This window comes from Eurosta solidaginis, chromosome 3 (genome assembly GCF_040869045.1).
Source record: "Eurosta solidaginis isolate ZX-2024a chromosome 3, ASM4086904v1, whole genome shotgun sequence".
NCBI classification, from domain to species: Eukaryota; Metazoa; Arthropoda; class Insecta; order Diptera; family Tephritidae; genus Eurosta; species Eurosta solidaginis.
The window spans coordinates 172,802,484-172,828,987 of record NC_090321.1 but is presented as its reverse complement, the minus strand read 5'-3'; the positions used below and the strand labels follow the sequence as shown (position 1 = coordinate 172,828,987).

Below are 26,504 nucleotides of genomic sequence, written 5' to 3'. Positions count from 1 at the left end.
AGATTTTTTTCTGTGGGGCTCGATGAAATGCGCAAACGCTTTCCGCCGCCGATACGTAATGCGTACTTCAATTAACAGTGTTAGATATTGTACCTGCCATCAGCCACTACCTAAACCACCACCTCCGCTCTAAACGCCATTAATACCCACATAAATTGCTGAGTTAACCACCCAAACGTCCATCATAGGATGGTGCTCGTGGCACTTTCCCTTTCAAAAGCTTTTTACACAGTCAACCACCTCGCCCTACTCCAAGATATAGAAGGTTCACCCCTTCCCCCTTGTCTAAAAAAATGGACCGTAAACTGTGTCCTTGGTTGGCAAGCGTCGGTTCAATTTACAAACGCAACCTCAAAATTTAGAGCGAATTGAAAAGGGGTGGCATCCCATCCCCTCGTCTGTTTAACTTTTACATATCAAAGCTCCCTTCACCACCTGAACGAGTTACCAATATGGCAACAGGCCCCGGTCCCTCAATAGACGAATAAGTTACCAAAATAATTAGTTATCTACCTGGTCTTTCTTTTTTTTTTCCTCTCAAGCGATCCATCAAACCCATTTGCCACAAGGCGGAGCATTCCAGCAAACAACTGCTTGATCGCCACCTACCAACTCAGCCGGTTGATCCAGATAAACATAAGGAGGTCCTTAGTAAGGATCTTCGCTAGGTCGCGCCTGGTGAACGCTGTTATCAATTTATCTCAAAGCGCGAAATACCAGCAAACAACTGCTTGATCTAGCTCCGCCTCACAGAGGAATAAATAAATGTAAATAGTCACTTTGGTGGGGTTCGGCACCAACCAACGGCTGAGTTGAACTAGATAAACATAAAGATACCATAACCCTAACACACACTAAGTCGTTAAATACCTGCCCTAGGTTGCGGTCAGTCAACGCATTTAACTATCTAGTGTGTTAATTGTTACGACCCTGGTGCATATACTGACTGGTATGGAATCTGGTACGATACTACTGTATAGAATTACTAGTTTGTCAACATGTGTGATGCTGATGCCGGCACTGGTATATTGATATTTCGTAGGACATCGCTGTGCTAAAAATACCAATTGCTAACATGGATAAAAGACAGAGTTCTAACTAGTTGGAATATTTAGCAAACTAGTACTCTTTTAGTATTGGTTGGACTGCAGAGTACTAAGCAACTACACATGCATGTATGTATGTATATATATGCAAATGGTCTGGTTGTTGTTTCAGTTTTCTTGTGCTCAATGGTGCTTTTTATTGTTGTCTTTGATTGTGTGGGTGTGTGTTCACATATGCGCTATTGAATGGATGTTTATCGCCTTCCTTGGCTCTTTCTAAATAATTTTTTTTTTACGTTTGTAATTGAGTAGATGTGCATATATGTATGGAGATGAGAGTATATACCTAGCATAAACGGGGAGGTTGCATTAAATATTGAGTGCAGTCTTTCTCTAATCATCCAAAGTATACTGATAATGAAATTTCCTTCAGATCGCACTGCAAATTTGATTTGAGTGCAACTTTCCTTGCAGTGCTGCTGTTTCCTGGTCGGAACATACTGAGAATACAGAAGCGTTTAATTTTTGTTTTCTTTTTTTTCTGTTAATTTGTATGCTTAGCAAGTAAAGGTGTCTAAGTTCAGGTGTAACCGAACATTATATACTCAGCGTGAGCTTCAATTGTAAATTTCATTTCAGATAAATTACTTTTCTACATAACACATGGCACCGCCCGTTTAAAAGGAAAATGTCTCCCCATTTCCTCTTACAGTAAAACTTGATAAGTGAAATATAATTGATTCAATCCTATTTTTTGCTAAGTTATAGCTTATTATTCTAGTCTACGACCCTTTTAAACTTGTTTTATATCTAAGTTGCCGTGGTCTTTAACCGATCCCGTCCATTTTTACTAGAAATATTTTCTGCTACAAGGAAAATATGTGTACACAATTTCATTACGGGCGGTGCCACGCCCATTTTTAAAATTTGAATTTTTTCCTATTTATTGTTATAAATCCACTTGCGAAATGAAATACCATTGATATAAAGCTCTTCCTTGCAAAGATATAGCTTATTATTTTCGTACACGACCCTTTTAAAAATCTTTTATATAAAAGTGGGCGTGGTCCTTACGCGGTTTTAATTTTTCTTCAAAGCACTCGATATAGTAAGGGAACATCTCTGCCGAATTTTGTTACTATAGATTTAACAATTTTTAATTTATGATTAATAATATTTGTAAAATTGATTTTATCACAAGTGGGCGGTGCCACGCACATTTTAAAAAAATTCAAATTTTTATCAAGAGTCTCAATATCAGTCCACACGTCAAATTTCAACATTCTATTTGTATTATTTACTAAATAATCAGATTTTTTGTGTTTTCCAAAATGTTATATAGATAAAAAGTGGGCGTGGTTATCTTCGCTCATTTTCAATACCAATCTATTATGGGTTCAGATAAGCTCGTGTACCAAATTTGGTGAAGATATCACAATATTTACTCAAGTTATCGTGTTAACGGGCAGACGGACAGACGGGCGGACGGACGGACTTGGCTCAATCTAATTTTTTTCGATACTGATGATTTTGATATATGGAAGTCTATATCTATCTGATTCCTTTATACCTGTACAACCAACCGTTATCCAATCAAAGTTAATATACTCTATGTGCAAAGCAAAGTTGTAAAACTATTGATGTGGGATTATAATCCGGCAGCACAACTCCATCTGGCAACACAACTTTATCTGACAACGCAACTGACAGAACTTGACGAAGACTATGACAACGAAAAGACGACGACAACTTGAACAAGAACAACGAACAGACAGTTCAGATTTAAAAGCCGCCGCGCATAGACACGAAAAACCTTAATATAAGTATTACAACAAATTTAATAATCTAAAAAACTAAAACTGTATTAAATATATAACTAACAAATATCACATGAATTATTTAAATAAATGCTCATTTATATAAAAACTAAATCGATAATCATTTCTGAACCCACAAGTGGTGTCAGAAGCGGAAAAGTTCGCTTAAATTCTTGCGTGTGTGTCAGCTTGTGCGTGCGTGCTGGGAAAGATTTTGAAAATTACGATATTTCTTAAAGTATTGGAACATATGTACGTTTAAATGAACGTAATATGTAATACGCACACTAGTGTCGTGCAAATGCATAATACTTAGAAGCGTATTGGTGCCAAAGCTCAGAATTTGTGTCTGCCTGTACAATTTTTGTGGCGTGTTGGAGCTAACGGGGATTCCTAGAGCCGTTAACCCAAGCCAATAGTCATATAACGCGCATCAACGCTACAGAGTGACGCGGCAGCGAAGCCGAAGTTGAAAGTTCGCGAAAACTGAACATCGCAAACTGAACATCACAAACAGAACATCGCAGAGTAGATGTGACAACTAGTGACATTGGAATTAAAAGGTTATAAAAAGAGTGAATAATAAATACTTTAAACGTCGCTGTGTAGATGCGATGATATTTGAATAAGCGTGGGAGTGAAAAGCAACAGCAGTGCAAATCGCAGAGTAGACGCGATAGTTGTTGTCAGCACGCAGAAAGCAAATCAGTTGGTATTGAATGTAAACATCGCTGTGTAGATGCGATAGTATTTGAACTATCGTGTGTGTGAAAAGTAACTCCACAATGCAAATTACAGAGTAGTTGCGATAGTTGACTCATCAACAACGAATTAACATTGAATCAAATATTGTAAATATCGCCGAGTAGACGCGATTGTGAGTGGAAAAAAAAAACAGCAGTATACAACGCAGAGTAGACGCGGTATAAAGAAGGCATTTAGCAGCAGTGCACAGTACAGAGGCGAGATCGTAAAAATTCTTCTTCGTATATGTATATTTGTATGTACAATTGTAACAGGTATGCCTTAAGTAGATAGAAAGAGAAAAATATTTAGTTCTAAAACGCTAATCACTACAATTTGAATAAATATAAAGATAACCGTGTGAGAAAATAACTCAATTGTATTTGTAACAAGAATTCAGAATATTTTAATTTGATTGAAATTGTCGAAGACAAAGTAATTACTAACTTTTGTATAAACCTATATCTTAAAAAATAGGACAGCATTTTGAATTTCAATTACATACTGTAACAACCTATCAATTTTAATTTGTTTACATTGATGTTCATTCTTATTGGAACTTTTCGGAAAGAGAGAAAACTAGAGTAAGACTTCTAATTGCAAGTTATATGAAATATATTGTACACTAAGAAGTATAAAAGAGATAAACTTATGGAAAGTAGTAAAATTGCAATTACTAAAGCCCAATTGGAAATGTCAATGCATTGTAAATACATTCTTACAAGAATAATTCAATGTTAACTAAAATCTTATGGGAAAGCTAAAAAGAAATATATCTTAAACCAAGTTAGAGTGAAAGTATTTCCTATGTATTCTTATTGAAGAGTTGAAAAGTACCCATATTTTCTTTCATTATACACACAATTTCATAAACCTTTTTACTTACTAATATTAAAAATTCAAATTTATTTAATAATAACTAAGATCAGTTTTAACAATTTATAGGTTTATCATATAAGCTTAAGAATTCAGAATGGACAGGGATGAGATATTTTCACTAACGGTAGTTGCATTAAAAGCGAAATTAGGAGATTTAGGATTACCGACAAACGGGCGTAAATCAACGTTGCAAGATAGATTGTGCGAACACTTCGGTCTTACTGTAGACGAGGAGGATGGCTCTGATAGTCAAAACGAGTCACTCCAATCGTGTATTTTGCCGGCAGAAAGAGTGGGGCGCCCGGCTTTCACTTTGCGTGATATTGAGGGCTCACTTTCTTCATTTAGTGGTACGGCGCAGCCTTCAGTTGAAGAATGGCTTGATGATTTCGAAGCAAATGCCACGGCGGTGCAGTGGGGTGAACTGCAAAAGTTTATTTATGGTAAGCAGCTATTAAAGGGTGCTGCGAAAATTTTCGTTCGCAGTCAGCGGGGAATCGCCAGTTGGGATTTGCTTAAGCGATCATTACAAAAGGAGTTTGGGGTTGTAGTCTCATCGATTGAGGTGCATCGCGTATTAAGGAGCCGCCGTAAACGCCCTAACGAGGATTATAGGGAATATCTATATTCACTTATGGAAATAGGCAGACCGATAAATTTAGATGATTAGAGCCTTATCGAATATTTTATTGAGGGCATTCCCGACTCTCGAGGAAACAAAGCCAATATGTATCAGGCACGTTCGATTGATGAGTTAAAAACTCAGATTCTTATTTATGAGAAGGTTCGTTCAGGTCGTCAACCCAGTTCAAGCCAGTCTCAAAATAAGCAAGAAGATATAAATAACAAGAAAGCTGTCAAGCCCCAAGCGACTGATGTGAAACGTTGCTACAAATGTGGTGAACCAGGGCATATGGCCAACAGTTGTTCGCGTCCTAGGCAGTCTTCATGCTTCGGTTGTAAGCAACAAGGGCACCGTATTGCAGATTGCCCGCAAACAAATAGCGTTAAAATAAAGAGTGAAACAGCTCACGTAAATACTATAGAAACTATACATGCGTCGACCATAGGGTGTGTAGTTTTCAAAGATCTAATGATCAACTCTTTCAGATTTTCAGCATTACTCGACACGGGTTGTGACCTATGCTTATTGCGATACGACGTTCTAATTATGTTAGGTGAGATCGAGCTCTCTAAGGAAAATAATCAGCTGAAAGGTATAGGGAATAGTATACTTAATACACTTGGTAGTTTCGATTATAGGATCAACGTTGATGAAGTCGAACTAGACATAACATTCCATGTTGTAAGTGAGCGCGATATAATGTACGAAGCGATAATAGGTAATAACGTATTAAAGCAGGTAGATTTAGTAATAACGGGAAATAACGTCGAGTTTAAACGTAAGATGAACAACGGAAACCCCTCGGACCCTGTAGAGCAAGAGTCCAAGAGTCCTGACTCAGTTTTGTTAGATGAGTTTAAGGATCTGTGCTTGGAGGTGCAAGCGGAGTTAAAGGAAATGCGTAACGTAGATTTGTCCCACATAAAAGGTAAACATGAGACGGAGATAGAACGGTTAATTGAATCCTATTCCCCTAGGAAACCTCAGCAGTCTCCAGTTTCCATGAAGATTTGCTTAACAGATGACAACCCAGTATTTCAAGGTCCTCGGCGTATGTCGTATTCGGATAAATGTATCGTCGATAAACAAATAGCGGAATGGCTAGAAGAAGGCATCATCCTTCCTAGCGCTTCCGAATATGCATCGCCAATCGTACTGGTAGCAAAGAAGGACGGTACTAAGCGATTATGTTGTGATTATCGCCGCATTAATGAGAAAATTATGAGAGATAATTTCCCAATGCCACTTATGGATGACGTCCTTGAAAGACTACAGGGGTCACGAATTTTCTCTACCTTAGATTTAAGAAACGGGTTCTTTCATGTTCCAGTTGAAGAGGGATCACGGAAGTATACCTCATTCGTGACTCATCAAGGTCAATACGAGTTTGCTTACGTACCATTTGGAATCTCCAATTCTCCAGCAGTGTTCACCCGTTACATATTTGCTGTTTTCATAGACTTGATAAGAACAGGCACCGTTGTAGCATATATGGACGATCTTATAATTCCTTCACGGGACTTAGACGAGGGAATTGAGAAATTGAAAGCCGTGTTAGGTAGGGCAGCAGATTACAATTTACGCATCAAGTGGGAGAAATATCAATTTCTTAAAACAAAGGTAGATTTCTTGGGCTACATTTTGGAGAATGGCACCATAAGGCCATCTGAAGCCAAAACAAATGCGGTGAAATCCTTTAAAGAGCCAGTTAACAGGAAAGGCATTCAACGATTTCTGGGGCTAACATCTTACTTCCGGCGATTTATCGAAGGTTATGCAGTGATCGCCAAACCCCTGTCTGACCTTTTGCGGAAGGATGCAAAGTTCGTTTTTGAAGAGGAACAACGGGTAGCATTTCGACAGTTAATAGAGGCATTAGTCAAAGCACCAGTCTTGCGATTGTACAACCCGAAGGCGCACACTGAGGTTCATACGGATGCATCAAAGTACGGTTACGGAGCTGTACTTTTGCAAAAGGATAGTGAAGACCAACAACTACACCCGATTCAGTATATGAGCCGAAAGACAAAGCCGGCAGAGGAGAAGTACCACTCATATGAGTTGGAAGTTCTGGCTATAGTGGAAGCGCTTAAGAAGTGGAGGGTATATTTGCTTGGGATTCCATTCAAAATCGTGACGGATTGCAACGCCTTCACCATGACTATGAAAAAGAAAGATATTCCGCTAAGAGTATCACGTTGGGCGATGATGTTGCAAGACTATGAATATGTAATCGAACATAGAAGTGGATCAAAAATGCGTCACGTCGACGCATTAAGTAGGATGGCATGTCTCTTGTTGGAAGATTCTCTTATACATAGACTCAAACAAGCGCAACGACAAGATGATTGGATTAGGGCGGTATGTAAAGTATTAGAAAAAGAAGAGTATGAAGACTTCTTTGTAAACCATGATGTGCTCTACAAAGACCCAGTAAAGGAATTATTAGTGGTGCCCTCACTCATGGAAGATGAGATTATACGCACGGCGCATAAGCAGGGACATGTTTCGTCAAAAAAGACCCAAGATGCCGTTGAAAAAACCTTTTTTATACCTCAGCTAAGACCCAAAGTAGAAAAGGTCGTTAGGAGTTGTGTACAGTGTTTAGTTACAAATGCCAAGACAGGAAAAAAGGAGGGTTTCCTTAATCCTATCGATAAGGAAGACCGACCCCTATGCACTTTACATATAGACCATGTTGGCCCGATGGAGCAAACGAAAAAGCAATATAATTATATCCTGGTCGTTGTTGATTCATTCTCAAAATTTGTATGGCTATATCCCACGAAAAATACAGGGGCAGAGGCTGTCGTAGATCGACTATCGAATCAGGCAGCAGTTTTTGGAAATCCAAAGCGCGTAATAACAGATCGGGGGGCCGCATTCACAAGTAATCTCTTCAAAGAATACTGTGAGAAAGAAGGTATCCAGCATTTGCTCATCGCCACAGGCGTACCACGAGGTAACGGACAAGTGGAACGTATCCACCAAATCGTAGTTCCAATGGTATCAAAGCTGTGTATGGAAGAGCCGGGAAATTGGTATAGGCACATAAATCGTGTACAACAGGCAATTAACAACACGCCAACGCGCAGTACTAAGGTTTCCCCGTTTAAGGTTTTGACAGGTTTGAATATGAGGGCTCCGGGATTACCTGAATTCAATGAATTGTTGGAAATAGCAGCCATTGAAGAGTTAGAGTCAGAACGCGAAGAAATACGTGAGCAAGCTAAAAGAAACATTGAGCTGATACAAAATGAGAATAAACGAAATTTCAATTCTGGTAGAAAGGACGCGGTTAAATATAAGCCGAATGAGCTCGTAGCCATTAAGCGAACGCAGTTCGGGACCGGTATGAAGTTGAGGCCCAAGTATTTAGGTCCATATAAGGTAGTAAAGGCATTGGCTCACGATAGATATGAGGTGAAAAAGGTTGGCGAATGTGAAGGTCCGGGGTGCACCACTACCGTCGCCGAGTTTATGAAAAAATGGGAGCTATCGTTCGAGACGAACGATAAGTCAGGAGGGCCGAATGTGGGATTATAATCCGGCAGCACAACTCCATCTGGCAACACAACTTTATCTGACAACGCAACTGACAGAACTTGACGAAGACTATGACAACGAAAAGACGACGACAACTTGAACAAGAACAACGAACAGACAGTTCAGATTTAAAAGCCGCCGCGCATAGACACGAAAAACCTTAATATAAGTATTACAACAAATTTAATAATCTAAAAAACTAAAACTGTATTAAATATATAACTAACAAATATCACATGAATTATTTAAATAAATGCTCATTTATATAAAAACTAAATCGATAATCATTTCTGAACCCACATTGATGTGTTTCCAAATCATTTTTGGTGTGTTATAGCACATCTCCACTTAGAGCTTTATTCGAGATTTAGACATCTGAAAGGATTTGACGTAAAATCTTGCAAGATTTATCATACAAAATGAAATCTAGAAATGAAAAAGATTTATGCTATATCTTCATTAAATCTTCAGTCATGTGTTCAATCATTACAGTATTTCAAGCATGGCAACCTACAATTCATATGTCATGTAATTTGTTGATGGAAGAATATTTTAAGGTAGGAGCAGTTTTTAAATACACGTATGACAGATTTGTTTCAAAATTTTCAAGTTTGGATCTTTATTGCCAAACGTGAATAAAATAAGAAATCAAAGTAGAACCTCAAATAAAACTATAGTGTAGACAGTGCAGGATAAAATATGAGATTTAATAAATCTTCACAGTTAAAGCTCTAGGTGGAGATATGCTGTTATCGAAAAATTATGAATTTACTATCGAAAAACTTATGCATTTTCTGTCGAAAATGTATCAGTTACTTAATGAAAATTTACCGATATGATATCAAAAAGTTATCGATTTGTTATAGGGTTGCGATAATTTTTATCAGCGATTTACCGTTTAGTTATTGAAAAGTTATAGGTTTATTATTGGAGTGTTACCACTTTGTCATCGATAATTAATCGGTTATATGCCGAAAATTATCGATTTATTATCGAAAATTAATCGTTTTGTTATCGAAATGCTATCGAATTTTTGCCGACAAGTTTCCGACTTCTTCTAGCATTGTTACTAATTTGTAACTAGCGTGTTATTTATTTGTTAACGACGATTTGTCGATTTGTTATGAAACAGATAAGACTTCAATATCAAATCGGTGATAATTCCGTAAACCTGCTATAAAAAGCTGATAAGAACCCAACAAGATGCCAATGAGTCAGGAATGTCAAGGTTATAGACAAAAAAAGATACCGATAATAAAACAATAACTTGTCGGTATCGGTTGTTACCGATAAGAAATCTATGAAGCTCCTTCAAAACGACCGAAATTATTTGCCTGGTAAAGTGGCCTCTATTTAGCCAAAAGTACAAAAAAACATTATTTTTCTAGACGTACACCAGCATGTTTACATATCGATCTTTTCGAGTACTCGGGCCTAAACTCGGTCCACACAACTTTTTTTTACTGCTGTGTTACTTAATTTAGCACTCAGATTTTGAATTAATGGATAAAGTATTAGTGATAGCGTGCCCATCTATGATACGTATCTACTTCCGTTTAGTTGGCTTGAGTGTATCATTATGTGAAGTACTCATCCCACTCCGAGACAATGCAGTAATGTAACGAAATATGTACTCAAGTAGCAGAACGTTTATGATATTTGTTTTATATTTATTTTCTTTGTATGTATAATTTCAAAAATATACTCTCAAATACGCAGTAATGTAGCGTCAAATAAACATATCGGTAAGCAAATATAAATTTAAAAGAAGGGATTATGGAATATGAATATTTGCATGTAATAATATTTACGTAAATCAGAGCAAACTCGCATATTAGAGTGGTTCAACAAAATTCATTTTACTCACTTTCTAGAATTAGCAGACCCAGCAGACATTGTTCTGTCCTTACTTTAGTTTATCTGACTTTTAAAAGGATATTAACTCTTAATTCCTTTCCATCTCCCCAACCCCCTCTCCAGCTCCCTCTCCTCCTTTCCTCTTTCCCTTCATTTATTACGCTACTTCCTCTCCCTTTCTCCAAAACTTTTTCTCTCCCTTTTCTCTCACTCCTTCGCTCCTTCTATCTTTCTATATTCGTCCTACTCTCTTTCCCTTCCTATCTCCTTCCCTCGTTTTTCGCTTTTCTTGTTTCCAAAATTTCTTGCAACCAGCTTCTTTAAAAAGTATGTGAAATACTAGTGTGGGCGAATTTCAAAAAAGGGTAGCATTACTTCGAACTTTCTAACTGAATCCGTCACTACCTCACTACCCGGAAAAATAGTATCAGAAGTTCTTATAATTTACACTAGAAACTACCAACGTACGCAGTCCCATCCTAAATATGATTGTTTAGAACTGATCACTGCCTGATCCCCTTCAGTAAGTAACTTAACAGGAAGAATCTGGGATTGTATGCATCTATCTGGGGAATTAAAACAAAATCACATGTTTGCTCTTTCGAGCTAGTCCACATGTGTGGTCGCATTTGCAAGGGGAACCAGTTTTTCAGCCCTCTGGAAGCGAATTGGGAACTCCATTTGGTATATCTTCTCCCCTTGCACGCTTCCATACCGCCTTTTCGCTCCCCTGTGGAGTGATTAAACCTTTGCTTCCTGTGCCACCAGCTTCGAGGAGATACTTTCTCATTGCTCTTCCTGCTGTGAAGAGATCTGCGTTGGTATGTGTGCTGAAATTTTGCTGATATTTCGAATAATCTTTCCTCTTGTGCTTCAATCTCGAATAATAATTGTGTCTCCTGCGATTTCATATAAGATGTCATATAAGTCTTCTGTACTTTTAGTATTGTTTTCATATTGGATGTTGTTCGTGTCTCCGGTGATTCCAGTTGGGTTATGTTATAAGTCTTCTGCACTTCCAGTTTTATTTTAATCCTGGATGTTTTACATGACTGTTGCGATTTCAGTTGAGATATCTTGCAGGTCTTCTCCACTTCCGATTGTGTTAAACATATCTCCTGCCATTCTAGTTAAGATGCCATTGTCGACGTTTGCGCAGTTAATGCAGCCAATATCATTTTCAAGTCTGTGTTCGTCACTGTCTGCGGTGTTTGGTTTTCCCCTCCCAGGCTGTTGTTGCCTCTTTCTTGTCAGGATGAAAGACACACTTCTTCACATTAATTCCTCCCGACTCCATAACCATTCGTAGTCTTGTTTGAAGTTCATATTTATTGCCGGTTGTGTTCCACTCACGATTATCCATGTCCTTTTTTAGTTGATTCAATTGACCCAACTTTGTCATCTTCTTCTCTGCAACTTTGAATTTTATTCAAAAACCTCTTTTCTGACACCAATTCTAGCGAAACTTCTGTTACTGTTCGAATTGCTAAACTGTCGAATAAATAACTGAAATATTCAGTATAGCAAAATGTTCTTTGTTCACAACACTAATACAGTAGTAGTCCCTAAGAATTAAATTACTCGCGTACTTAACTTACAGCATTTTAAAATCAACTGGTTGACTATTCCTTAGCTTTCGCTGCTTTTATACTCTCAGTTGCCTCGTTCGCTTATTTCTTTTAGGGCCCAGACTTTTTATCTACGTATATTTCTGAGTAAAAGGCGCCATTTAGCTGGTTTCTATTTATTTTTCAGCCTTTCTTTAACAGAAGAATGATTCGTCACTGCCACAAACAATTTAGTTATATGCTTTTTTCGTCAAACTTTTTTACTTCGTACTTTATTATTATTATTTATCATCCCCATTTCCTTCACTGCCATTTTAATTTCTCTAAGCTACTATAAATGATCTGGAAAAAAAGGATTTTCGGCAGTGCTGAAAAAGAAAACACACAAATGCTTTGTGTAAATGCAGTAAAGATGTTTCAAAAGATGTAGGCATATGGCTTCGATTGGTTTTTTTTTTTCGTTGCATAAATACATACATAAAGAGCGCCGAAATCATAACGAAATTAAATGCAAACATACCTACCTTTATGGTTACCTACATTCACTACCTATTTATCTTTACGATTCGTTATTATTCAACAATGTAGTGTGGCAAATGCTCTTGCTCAACCTGAGTTTGAAAGTTTGGTTCAGAGCAAACAAACGCACAACCTCCTTTTTTACTGTTATTTATGTTTAAACAAAATTTCATAATATAATAGCACATTCACCCTGTATTAAAATAAACTATCCAAAACAGACAAGTTACAAAATTAAATAAAAACAAGTAAGAACGGGACTGTCTTCGGCTGTGCCGAAGACTTCATACCTTTCATGAATGGGGCTGAACAATAATCTTATCCCGTTCGTAATCTCCAAATAATCGGATGTATAAGATAAGAAATATATAGTTAACAGATGTACATACCTAAACGATTTTTAATACAAATATAAAATAACCAAGAAAGGAAGGTTAAGTTCGGGTGTAACCGAACATTACATACTCAGTTGAGAGCTATGGTGACAACATAAGGGAAATAACCATGTAGGAAAATGAACCGAGGGAAACCCTGGAATGTGTTTGTATGACATGTGTATCAAATGAAAGGCATTAAAGAGTATTTTATGAAGGAGTGGGCCATAGTTCTATAGGTGGACGCCATTTAGGGATATCGCCATAAAGGTGGATCAGGGTTGACTCTAGAATTTGTTTGTACAATATGTGTATCAAATGAAAGGTGTTAAAGAGTATTTTATGAGGGAGTGGGCCATAGTTCTATAGGTGGACGCCATTTAGGGATATAGCCATAAAGGTGGATCAGGATTGACTCTACAATGCGTTTGTACGATATGGGTATCAAATGAAAGGTGTTAATGAGTATTTTAAAAGGGAGTAATCCTTAGTTCCATAGGTGGACGCCGTTTTGAGATATCGCCATAAAGGTGGACCAAGGGTGACCTTAGAATTTGTTTGTACAATATGGGTATCAAAAGAAAAGTGTTAATGAGTATTTTAAAAGGGAGTAATCCTTAGTTCCATAGGTGGACGCCGTTTCGAGATATCGCCATAAAGGTGGACCAAGGGTGACCTTAGAATTTGTTTGTACAATATGGGTATCAAAAGAAAGGTGTTAATGAGTATTATAAAAGGGAGTGATGCTTAGTTCCACAGGTGCACGCCGTTTCGAGATATCGCCATAAAGGTGGACCAGGTGTGACCCTAGAATTTGTTTGTAAGATATGGGTATCAAATTAAAGGTATTAATGAGGGTTTTAAAAGGGAGTGGTGGTAGTTGTATAGGTGGTCGCCTTTTCGAGATATCGCCATAAAGGTGGACCAAGGGTGACCCTAGAATTTGTTTGTATAATATGGGTATCAAAAGAAAAGTGTTAATGAGTATTTTAAAAGGGAGTAATCCTTAGTTCCATAGGTGGACGCCGTTTCGAGATATCGCCATAAAGGTGGACCAAGGGTGACCTTAGAATTTGTTTGTACAATATGGGTATCAAAAGAAAGGTGTTAATGAGTATTATAAAAGGGAGTGATGCTTAGTTCCACAGGTGCACGCCGTTTCGAGATATCGCCATAAAGGTGGACCAAGGGTGACCTTAGAATTTGTTTGTACAATATGGGTATCAAAAGAAAGGTGTTAATGAGTATTATAAAAGGGAGTGATGCTTAGTTCCACAGGTGCACGCCTTTTCGAGATATCGCCATAAAGGTGGACCAGAGGTGACTCTAGAATGCGTTTGTACGATACGGGTATCAAATGAAAGGTGTTAATGAGTATTTTAAAAGGGAGTAATCCTTAGTTCCATAGGTGGACGCCGTTTCAAGATATCGCCATAAAGGTGGACTAGGGGTGACCCTAGAATTTGTTTGTACAATATGGGTATCAAAAGAAAGGTGCTAATGAGTATTTAAAAGGGAGTGATGCTTAGTTCCACAGGTGGACGCCGTTTCGAGATATCGCCATAAAGGTGGACCAGCGGTGACCCTAGAATTTGTTTGTACAATATGGGTATCAAAAGAAAGGTGTTAATGAGTATTTTAAAAGGGAGTAATCCTTAGTTCCATAGATGGACGCCGTTTCGAGATATCGCCATAAAGGTGGACCAAGGGTGACCTTAGAATTTGTTTGTACAATATGGGTATCAAAAGAAAGGTGTTAATGAGTATTATAAAAGGGAGTGATGCTTAGTTCCACAGGTGCACGCCTTTTCGAGATATCGCCATAAAGGTGGACCAGAGGTGACTCTAGAATGCGTTTGTACGATACGGGTATCAAATGAAAGGTGTTAATGAGTATTTTAAAAGGGAGTAATCCTTAGTTCCATAGGTGGACGCCGTTTCAAGATATCGCCATAAAGGTGGACTAGGGGTGACCCTAGAATTTGTTTGTACAATATGGGTATCAAAAGAAAGGTGCTAATGAGTATTTAAAAGGGAGTGATGCTTAGTTCCACAGGTGGACGCCGTTTCGAGATATCGCCATAAAGGTGGACCAGCGGTGACCCTAGAATTTGTTTGTACAATATGGGTATCAAAAGAAAGGTGTTAATGAGTATTTTAAAAGGGAGTAATCCTTAGTTCCATAGATGGACGCCGTTTCGAGATATCGCCATAAAGGTGGATCAGGGATGACCCTAGAATTTGTTTGTACAATATGGGCATCAAACGAAAGGTGTTAATGAGTATTTTAAAAGGGAGTGGGCCTTAGTTCTATAGGTGGACGCCGTTTCGAAATATCGCCATAAAGGTGGACCAGGGGTGACTCTAGAATGTGTTTGTACGATATGGGTATCAAATTAAAGGTATTAATGAGGGTTTTAAAAGGGAGTGGTGGTAGTTGTATAGGTGGTCGCCTTTTCGAGATATCGCCATAAAGATGGAACAGGGGTGACTCTAGAATGCGTTTGTATATTATGGGTATCAAATGAAAGGTGTTAATGAGTATTTTAAAAGGGAGTAATCCTTAGTTCCATAGGTGGACGCCGTTTCAAGATATCGCCATAAAGGTGGACTAGGGGTGACCCTAGAATTTGTTTGTACAATATGGGTATCAAAAGAAGGGTGTTAATGAGTATTTAAAAGGGAGTGATGCTTAGTTCCACAGGTGGACGCCGTTTCGAGATATCGCCATAAGGGTGGACCAGCGGTGACCCTAGAATTTGTTTGTACAATATGGGTATCAAAAGAAAGGTGTTAATGAGTATTTTAAAAGGGAGTAATCCTTAGTTCCATAGATGGACGCCGTTTCGAGATATCGCCATAAAGGTGGACCAGGGATGACCCTAGAATTTGTTTGTACAATATGGGCATCAAACGAAAGGTGTTAATGAGTATTTTAAAAGGGAGTGGGCCTTAGTTCTATAGGTGGACGCCGTTTCGAAATATCGTCATAAAGGTGGACCAGGGGTGACTCTAGAATGTGTTTGTACGATATGGGTATCAAATTAAAGGTATTAATGAGGGTTTTAAAAGGGAGTGGTGGTAGTTGTATACGTGGTCGCCTTTTCGAGATATCGCCATAAAGATGGAACAGGGGTGACTCTAGAATGCGTTTGTATATTATGGGTATCAAATGAAAGGTGTTAATGAGTATTTTAAAAGGGAGTAATCCTTAGTTCCATAGGTGGACGCCGTTTCAAGATATCGCCATAAAGGTGGACTAGGGGTGACCCTAGAATTTGTTTGTACAATATGGGTATCAAAAGAAAGGTGTTAATGAGTATTTAAAAGAGAGTGATGCTTAGTTCCACAGGTGGACGCCGTTTCGAGATATCACCATAAAGGTGGACTAGGGGTGACCCTAGAATTTGTTTGTACAATATGGGCATCAAACGAATGGTGTTAATGAGTATTTTAAAAGGGAGTGGGCCTTAGTTCTATAGGTGGACGCCGTTTCGAAATATCGCCATATAGGTGGACCAGGGGTGACTCTAGAATGTGTTTGTACGACATGGGTATCAAATTAAAGGTATTAATGAAAGTTTTAAAAGGGAGTGGTGGTAGTTGTATATGTGAAGGCGTTTTCCAGATATCGACCAAAATGTGGACCAGGGTGACCCAGAACATCATCTGTTGGATACCGCTCATTTATTTATATATGTAATACCTGCCAAGATTTTAAGGGTTTTTAATATCGCCCTGCAGAACTTTTTCATTTTCTTCTACTTAATATGGTAGGTGTCACAACCATTTTATAAAGTTTTTTCTAAAGTTATATTTCGCGTCAATAAACCAGTCCAATTACCTCACCATGTTTCATCCCTTTTTTCGTATTTAGTATAGAATTATGGCATTTTTTTCATTTTTCGTAATTTTCGATATCGAAAAAGTTGGCGTGGTCATTGTCGGGTTTCGTTCATTTTTCATACCAAGATAAAGTGAGTTCAAGTAAGTACGTGAACTAAGTTCATTAAAGATATGTCGATTTTTGCTCAAGTTATCATGTTAACGACCATGCGGAAGGACATTCGAACGGCTGTGTATAAAAACTGGGCGTGGCATCAACCGATTTCGCCCGTTTTCACAGAAAAGTTATCGTCGTGGAATCTATGCACCTACCAAATTTCACAAGGATTGGTAAATTTTTGTTCGACTTATGGCCTTAAAAGTATTCTAGACGAATTAAATGAAAAAGGGCGGCGCCACGCCCATTTTGAAATTTTATTTTATTTTTGTATTTTGTTGCATATCATTACTGGAGTTGAATGTTGACATAATTTACTTATATACTGTAAAGATATTAAATTTTTTGTTAAAATTTTACTTTAAAAAAAAATTTTTTTAAAAGTGGGCGTGGTCCTTCTCCGATTTTGCTAATTTTTATTAAGCGTACATATAGTAATACTCCTATTACATTTTATTATTGTTCCTGCCAAATTTCATCATGATATCTTTAACGACTGACAAATTACAGCTTGCAAAATTTTAAATTACCTTCTTTTAAAAGTGGGCGGTGCCACGCCCATTGTCCAAAATTTTACTAACTTTCTATTCTGCGTCATAAGTTCAACCCATCTACCAAGTTTCGTCGCTTTATCTGTCTTTGGTAATGAATTATCGCACTTTTTCGGTTTTTCGAAATTTTCGATATCGAAAAAGTGGGCGTGGTTATAGTCCGATATCGTTCATTTTAAATAGCGATCTGAGATGAGTACTCAGGAACCTACGTACCAAATTTCATCAAGACACCTCAAAATTTACTCAAGTTATCGTGTTAACGGACGGACGGACGGACTTGGCCCAATCAAATTTTTTTTCGATCCTGATTATTTTGATATATGGAAGTCTATATCTATCTCGATTCCTTTATATATGTACAACCAACCGTTATCCAGTCAAACTTAATATACTCTGTGAGCTCTGCTCAACTGAGTATAAAAATGACAAAAAACCCCCTTATCTGAACGATCGGTTGTATGGGATAGGTATATACTATATACATACATATAGATCCGATCAAAGTGATTTTTTCAGGAAATCTTCTATGATATATTAGAATAAATATCACCAAGTTTAACGTTTTTATATTGGAAGTTAAGGGAGAAATGGCTAAAAATCTTTCTATCTGAACGATCGGTTGTATGGGATATATATTATATATAGCTGCGATGGAAAAGATTTTTTCATGAAATCTTCTATGATATATTGGAATAAATATCACCAAGTTTAACGTTTTTATATTGGAAATTAAGGGAGAAATTGCCAAAAATCTTTCTATATGAACGACCGGTTGTATGGTATATATACTATATATAGCTCCGATCAAAGTGATTTTTTCAGAAAATCTCCTATGATATATTAAAATATATATCACCGAGTTTCACGTTTATACTTTCTAAATTGCAGCAGGAATGACCAAAATCGTATTATCTGAACGATCGGTTGTATGGGAGATATATGTTATGGTGGTCCGATCCTACCGCATCCGACAAATGTCTAATATAATACAAAAATACATCCTTGTGCCAAATTTTAGTGAGATATCTCAAAATTTGGGGGACTAGTTTGCGTTCAAACAGACAGACGGACGGACAGACGGACGGACAGACGGACATGGCTATATCAACTCATTTCGTCGCCCTGATCAATTCGGTATACTTAATGGTGAGTCTATCTTCTGTATTTCTCAACGCTACAAACATCGGACCAAAGTTAATATACCATTTCATGTTCATGAAAGGTATAATAAAATAAAAAAATTTTAAATTGAATGCAACGGTAACAACAACAATGCCTGCAATAAATGTTACATTGGCACAACGAAAAGAGCATTGAGAACGAGAATACACGAACATGAAATGGACTCAAAAAACAGAAAAACAAATACCGCGTTTCTCACCACCTGACTGACAACGATCATACAGCTGATTTTGGGAACGCAAGAATTTTAGATGTTGAGAGAAAATGCAGAAGGAGGATGAAACTGGAAAGTCTCCGCTTCCAACAACATATGACGAACGTCATGAATTTTAAAGAAGACATTGACAACACGAGTAGCGCTTATACAGCAATAATAAAAAATGATAAAAACAAAAATAGAATATAAGCAAAATGAATGTGTCGATTGTCCTGTACCTGTGATATTATTGTGTTTGTACAACTAATTAAATTATTGTGAGTTATTGTGTTAATGTTGAATTTGTAATGTTTATTGAAAATAATTATTCGTCTTATATTTGTCATGTTGTTTGTTTGAATATAAAATAGACTAAAGGGTCGCGGACGAATAAAATAAGCTATATCTTAGCGAAAAAGTCTTTGTATCAATAGAATTTTACTTTCTAAATTGAATTATAACATTTTATTGGAAAACACTAAAATTTTTGAAAATGTGTGTGGCAGCGCCCCTTTTATGACTAAGCAATTTTCTATGTTTCGGGAGCCATAGCTCGAAGAGAAATTAACATATCGTAATGAAATTGTATACACATATTTTTCTTATAGCAGAAAATATTTCTGGTAAAAATGGACGGGATCGATTTAAAGACCACAGCAACTTAGATGTAAACAAGTTTAAAAGGGTCGTACACTAATAAGCTATAACTTAGCAAAAAATAGTTTTGAGTCAAGGATATATCACTTACCAAGTTTTATTGTAAAAGGAAATGAGGAGATATTTTTTTTAAACGGGCGGTGCCACCTGTTATGTAGAAAAGTAATTCATCTGAAATGAAATGTACAATTAAAGTTCACGCTGAGTATATAATGTTCGGTCACACCCGAACTTAGACACCTCTACTTGTTTTATTTTATTTTTGTTTTCTCCTTTTCTTAAATTTTCTCGGCATCTTATCGTATCTGGGAAGTTTTACAGTTGTAGCTCAATGATAACTTACCTAAAAATCAATCTCAAAATTCCCTCTGTTTCGTACGAGTTTTCTAAATATCACATCCCGTGCGCCCCCTAGCGAATCTTTTTGTATCGTGTCATCGGCTGGCATCGAGCTCTGAATTAAGTTTGATATTTCAAGTATCTAGCTCATCGAGAAGTTACTGAAAATCTGTTTTGAAAATTTTCGAATTCTTATATAATTATTTCGATCAGTGCGCCATCTAACGGATTTTTATCCTTTTGTTGCATTGTCACGGTGTTCTAATCTATGTGTAAAGTTTCACGTTTGTAGCTCAATCAGAAGTTACTTAAAATTGCAAGGTTTGTATGAAAATCGGACAAACATTCAACCGATCTAATAGAAAGGAAGTAAAAAACCCATTTTTAAATCAGGGCTTCAGGTTCTAAGCCACACCAAAGCTCCTGCGTCTGAGTCCCAGTAAACAAGTTTTTCAATTAGAAAAAAATGTCTAAGTGAGACCGCCTCTCAGCACTGGTTTCGCAAATATTGCGATTGTTTTCTGTTCGGAGTCGCAAAAACATGTACATAAGGATACTACCTGCCAATTTGTAAGATAAATGAAATAGTATCTGGACGCAAATTGGAAGAGAAGCTCAGTATTATATCGTCGAAAGTATATCGCGACTGGTATTTATTTATCGTTTTTTACACGTTTCGTTTTCGGTTTTTACACAATGTGTGATCGGCGACAGTGCAGGTTGAATGTTGTGCTCAAAGAGCAAATGTGGGAGCTGAGTAGCCGCTCGATGAACAACTTTTTTCGTGCCAGTGTATGCACTTTTGTCGTTACACAGATCCGTACGCGTATCTGAGCTACCACAAGGAAATGTTTCCGTTGGATGTTTAAACCTTTTACCCTCCGAACACCCATGGCAGTGGTACTTTGCCTGCCGGTAATAACGATGTGATATTTTTGATTTCGCATTCTTTCCTTAGGAAACAGCCAATTAGTTTGATGTGTTTTTTCATTCGAATCTGGAACGCGTTTAGAGATGTTATATTGTGGATGCTAACCTCTCAGTCTATATGGTAAAAGACCTCCTCCTTACCTACCTTGCCGTGATCGACATTACCTGACAGCGAAGTCCTTTACCATCATAAAATCTGTACCAAGAATACACCCGCGATAGGTATGCCTGTCATAAGAGGCGAACAAAATACCAAATTGATTCAAGGGGTTGTGTAGCGCAACCCTCGCAAGGGGTTTCCAGCGCAATATATAGCTTCTCCAACCCAATTGTCAAACTCACCTACCCGTGGCGAATCCTGTTTCATTAACAGCAGGGGCTCTGGCGACCCCAAGTTCCTCATGGAACTAGGGGGCGGGGAGAGCGCGATAGCCTAGAGGATTTAATATAGTCATATAAATCGTTCCCGAGATGGTCGGGACCTTAATGGTGCTTTGTTACCGGAACGTACCGGATCTATAACCGGCAAAGGACCACCAACATCGATACCACTCCCAAATCCGTCGGGTGTGTCTTAATCGTTAATAGAACAACAACAACACGAGAAATAGGAGGAACTATGAATGAGAGGTGTCTTGCGGAGCTCATAGAAGACTGACAAAAAGCTTCTCAATATCTCAAGATATATTTCTTATAACTTTTCACGCCGTTAAAGTTACCATACCAGCTGGTTCATCTGTATATGTATGTACTTTCTAAAGTCGCTTACATCCATACAAACATGAACATGTAGCCTTCAAATTTATTTATATATTTTGCATTTTACTCATAGTTTCCTCTTAGATCAATGACATAATAGGGAAGTACAAGATTATGCGTAAAATATTTTTACAAAACACTAACAAAATACATTAATGTGCATTTTTTTCTCAACATCAAAAAATGTAGTCTATTTTTTCAATTTTGAATAGCCAATCAGCAAATGCGAATAAAAGTAAAAAGTGTATTGAATAGCAAATCAACAATGGCAACATCAAATACACAAAACTATGAAATTCCTTAATATCTTAATGCGAAACAACTTGAAATCAACATTTTCCTATCGATTATTATTTGCAGAAATGCTCCACCACTTCAACGCAACGTCAGCGTAAACACCTTAAAATATGTTTCAGTAAAGCACATCCAAATACTGCTGGTGGCACTAATATGGAAACAAATGTCGGCAATTCTCTTAGTATCAGCAATATGCGCGAGGAAACTGAATATAGCACCAGCAATTTTGATAGCAAAAGTCATGCGACTGAGGTGACGACAGTATCAGGTGATGCGGAAGAGGTATGAAATAAATTGATTTAACGGAAATATAAATAAACGCATTAAATTACAATATGCCTATACTACACATTGGTATATGTTTTTTTTTTTACGAGGAGGAAGCATCGAAAGCCTCATAGTCAGTGTGGGACTTTAACCGCACTAAACCTCCTACCGTCTGAGTACCATTTACCTCCCGGTACTACCGTCAAGTATTCCGTCGGGAGGTAGGTTGAGCAATAAGCTCTCCGTCTGTCGGGGTCACGTTGCTGTACTTAGATAGTCCCGCGGTATAGTTAACGCTGGACTGGCACGCCCTGCTTACTACCTGAATGTGCTTGACACATACCACTTCTACGAAGATTTCCAAGCGTACCTTAAACACTGTGCATATAGTCCTAATGGCATGCTTGTGCGTTCGACTACTTGTATTGTAGGGTTTTTTTTTTTTTTTTGTTATTAATTTCAATAGGTTTTTTCTGTTTTCATTTAATTTAATAGGTTTTTTTTGTTTTTTTTTCCCACAATACGTTACGGGGCTTTTCTCGTACTTCCACCGGTTGGAGAGGCCTTGTCTCCAATCCGTCTATAAACCCTGATTACATGTGAGACGTTTACACTCATACTCGTTGTTTCTACAGTTGGAGAGGCCTTGTCTCCAATCCGCAGGTTTGTCGTTGCGTGTATGTTGACTGCTTTTGGTCGCACGGTTGAAGAGGCCGTGTCCCCAATCCGTGCTTTATTCCTTCACCTGGGGCAGTATTCGAACGGTTGAAGAGGCCTTGTTTTTTTAAGTAATTTTTCAGAGCTACTAAGGTTTTATATTTATATTCTTTAATTTGTACTTAAGTCCAAGTCCTTAACTGACAAATATCACCGTCCTCACCAGTGCACAAAGAGGTAGATTGGCAAAAGTGGTATTCAAATAAAATTTCTCAGCAACACCTTAAGTAACGATTTTATTGAAAACAATACTTACATTAAGTAATAATAATACTAAAAAAAAATAAAAAATTAGGTAGGCCCTAGGTACTAGTCATCACACTCCTCATCAATCTAGGGTGTTGGTCACACAATTAAATACATTATTACAAGGACTCTTTCCTGACAATTTGGTACAATCTAAGTCCTCAATACATAATCCTTCCAAAGACTTTACTCAACTCGGCGCCACGTATGCTTGTCCCTCCTCGAACTACAAATTATTGTAATGAATTTAGTGCAATTCCTCTTATTTGCAACCTTCTACTAACGTTCGAACACCTATACTTCGCAACTGATAGCTTTCTTAAATCAAACTGATTTCCGTGCATCAACAGTTGCCGCTTTTATACTGTCCGGTTTCCTCGCCGACATATTTCTAGGCGCTTCTATTTCGAGAATTTACTAGTTAGTTATCAGCTATAAATTTCTCAGCTCAGATGCACGATTTTATAGCTTCTCTCTTACCCCATGCGCTTGTATATGTGAGTGATACTTGCACAATTATTGCATACTTTCGGGAGTATCTCAGATATATGCATGTGGTTGTGCCTTGCTCTCCGCTGCGTGTACGTACATATGTGTAGACATAATGATTGATTCGTTTATTTAGATACAAGTGACTGTCTGCCTTATTGTTGTTGTGGCTTCATTTACTTAGCATCAGACTAGTGATGTGAGTATCACTTAGTGTCACTAATATTCGTCACAGTATTTTGATGTGACTTCTACCGGACTGTATGTAATATTTGTTCCAAATATGAGCTAAACTGGACCACAAGTACGATTTTTTGAAATATTTGGATCCATACGCCACCTGTCGGAGTTTTTTTATCTTATTATTGCATTGTCATCAGGTTTTGAACTATATCCCAAGTTTCAAGCTTCTAGCTTATTGGGAAGTTACTTAAATTTTAATTACAAAATTCGTTCACAACGGCCGGTCTGTCAAGTTAAGCTAAATAAAACCGTTTAAAAATGCTTGAAATGCACATCTTTTTCGGTATTGGAAAAATCGAATATTGAATAAAATTTCTAATCTAAACATTGAACTAAAAGCTTTATTTCTTGAAAATCAATTGGCCTGAACACCGCAAGTGTTGCTTACTGCAAACTTATTTGATGGTGAAAGGGGACATAACGAAGTACCTGTTGTCATCAAGCAAAAAGAAGATTTAGTGATGGGCTTTACAAGCTTTACATCAACATAATTTCCAGTTAGTGCAGCGAAAAATCGATTGGTGCGCATTGTTGGATGGAATTTTAAGGAATTCCCGCTCATATAAAATGCATACTAAATAATGGCATCTCAAAATCTAGGCGTTAGTACCCCCTTTTGCATTGTCATTGGTCGGCATTGTTAAGCTACAAATACAGTTTCTGTAATGATTTCACGCTTGTGGCCATTAAAAATATAACCGTACCATTTCAGATATCGTACATCTTCTCTCTCTTATGTTTACTTCACCTGGCTATTCCACTATGACTTTTAACCTTAATGAGAAATTTCATTTTAAGACAACTTTTTTCAATTTACCCGATAGTGTGCCACAAGCAGCAGGCCAACACAAATAAAAAAAGGAACAACAACAATCTACTATACTTTCCAGTAATAATATCATCAAAAGATATGCAAATATATAAAATGTATATAATTTTTGTCTTGCTTGTCTATTCTCATTTATGCATATATCAGTCTCAAATTTCGGCTATCGGTGAAATCTCTACAGTATCACAGGAAGTGGCGAGCACGGCACATCAGCAACAGGCAATCGCAATTACAATAACAACATCAGGACAACATTTAGCTACCGCTGACACAGCCTTTCCCACCGCTGGTAGTCAAATCACACCGACTGCACAAACTAACAAACTGCTCACTAGCATACCGAATCCATACCATAAACTAAATAAACGACGTCAAATGCTAGAAGCAAAGCGTGAGCGTAAAGCAGCACAAACGCTAGCTATCATTACAGGAGCCTTCGCTGTATGTTGGTTACCATTCTTTGTAATGGCACTACTATTGTCACTTTGCAAAGAATGTCACATAAATGCAGTACTTGCATCGCTTTTCCTTTGGCTAGGCTACTTCAACTCAACATTAAATCCAATCATTTATACCATTTTCAATCCAGAGTTCCGACGAGCTTTTCAACGTATACTCTGCGGACGTAAACGTACTCTGCACAGTAGCAGCGGAAAAATATGATTCTGAGAGTAGCTAATTAGCGTAGTTGTTACTTTTGTGTCAACACGCTACAATACATGCAATCGAGGTGAGTTAAGTGGTTGTGTGCCGGAAATGATATCTCTATAAGTACAGTGCAATAAAAGTGGTGTCTATATTAAAAGTTTCAGTTTATGTTTTACGAACTTTTCTCCAGTTTATAGTAAAATAATATTAAGGCTGAGCTTTTCGTCGTACCATTTTTGAATTTTTCCTAAACCAAAGGACGAGACTTTCGTGGCGACTCTGAGCGGAACCTGCAAGGCATATTAAAACTTGCTGAGAAGCTTTTAATTGCAAAAATGCACTGAAAGACCACTTCGCAGGGGAGACCCCAATTAGAAGAACTTTTTCAAAACTAGTTTGAAGTTTTTCTCAGCAGGCGATAACGCTACCATTACACCATGGTGACCTAATTTGTTTGACGATCAACGGAAATTTTTAGTTCAGTAGCAGGTCTAATTTAATAAGAAGATTCTATCTCTGCTGCAAATACTTATAGTTTTAAAGATCCAGCTTGATGCCACCTTTGCGATTTGTAATGTAAACTAGTAGTGGTCGGATTGCTTGAATCTTCGTATCTAACTCCTGTCTCCATTTTGTTTCTCACCAACGGATTGGGGCATCTACCATGTACACATTGAGTTCTGCACCCTCCCCTGCTAGCTCATCACCTTTTTCCATAACAGTGAATCCATCATAAATATACGCTTTTCCTGAAGCTTTTTTTTTTAATACTTATTTTTACTCCAACACACGTGAACTAATTTGTCAGTATATACATATGTAATCGGAAATGGATAAGGGAACTGAAGCAGGAATGTGTTCCAAGCGGGTAAGTCAATCGTACCGACTTCCTGACTCATGCAGACTCCTCCAGTCGGAGGTCATATCCGCGACTGCTCAAAGAGGACAGCAGCCTCAGACACAAATGTAATGGTCTAGAGGCCTTTGTCAGCAGCCAGACCGCCTTAAAGGCATTAGAAGCCATCGTGTGAAGGTATCGAGCCTCTTATCTCAAAGTCTCATTTTACTGGGTCTCTGGGAACAGCAGAATTGTAGGGAATGAATTTGTATATGAGATGGTAAGCAAAGGTTCCGAAATGGACATGTATGAGGGGGACAGTTCCGTACGACCAT

At 37.7% G+C, this 26,504-nt stretch overlaps 1 protein-coding gene across 3 annotated transcripts in view; it reads left to right on the top strand.

The window, feature by feature from the left end:
* Positions 1–26,504, top strand: part of 5-HT1B (5-hydroxytryptamine (serotonin) receptor 1B) — a 163,667-nt gene that overhangs the window by 125,133 nt on the left and 12,030 nt on the right. For 2 of the 3 annotated variants that reach the window (XM_067773899.1, XM_067773898.1), the window contains exons 7-8: positions 21,956–22,174; positions 24,831–25,413. In XM_067773899.1, coding sequence (XP_067630000.1) covers positions 21,956–22,174; positions 24,831–25,346 — 735 coding nt within the window. In that variant the 3' untranslated portion in view covers positions 25,347–25,413. The remainder of the gene's footprint in view (positions 1–21,955; positions 22,175–24,830; positions 25,414–26,504) is intronic. The other variant, XM_067773900.1, reaches the window with a different exon arrangement.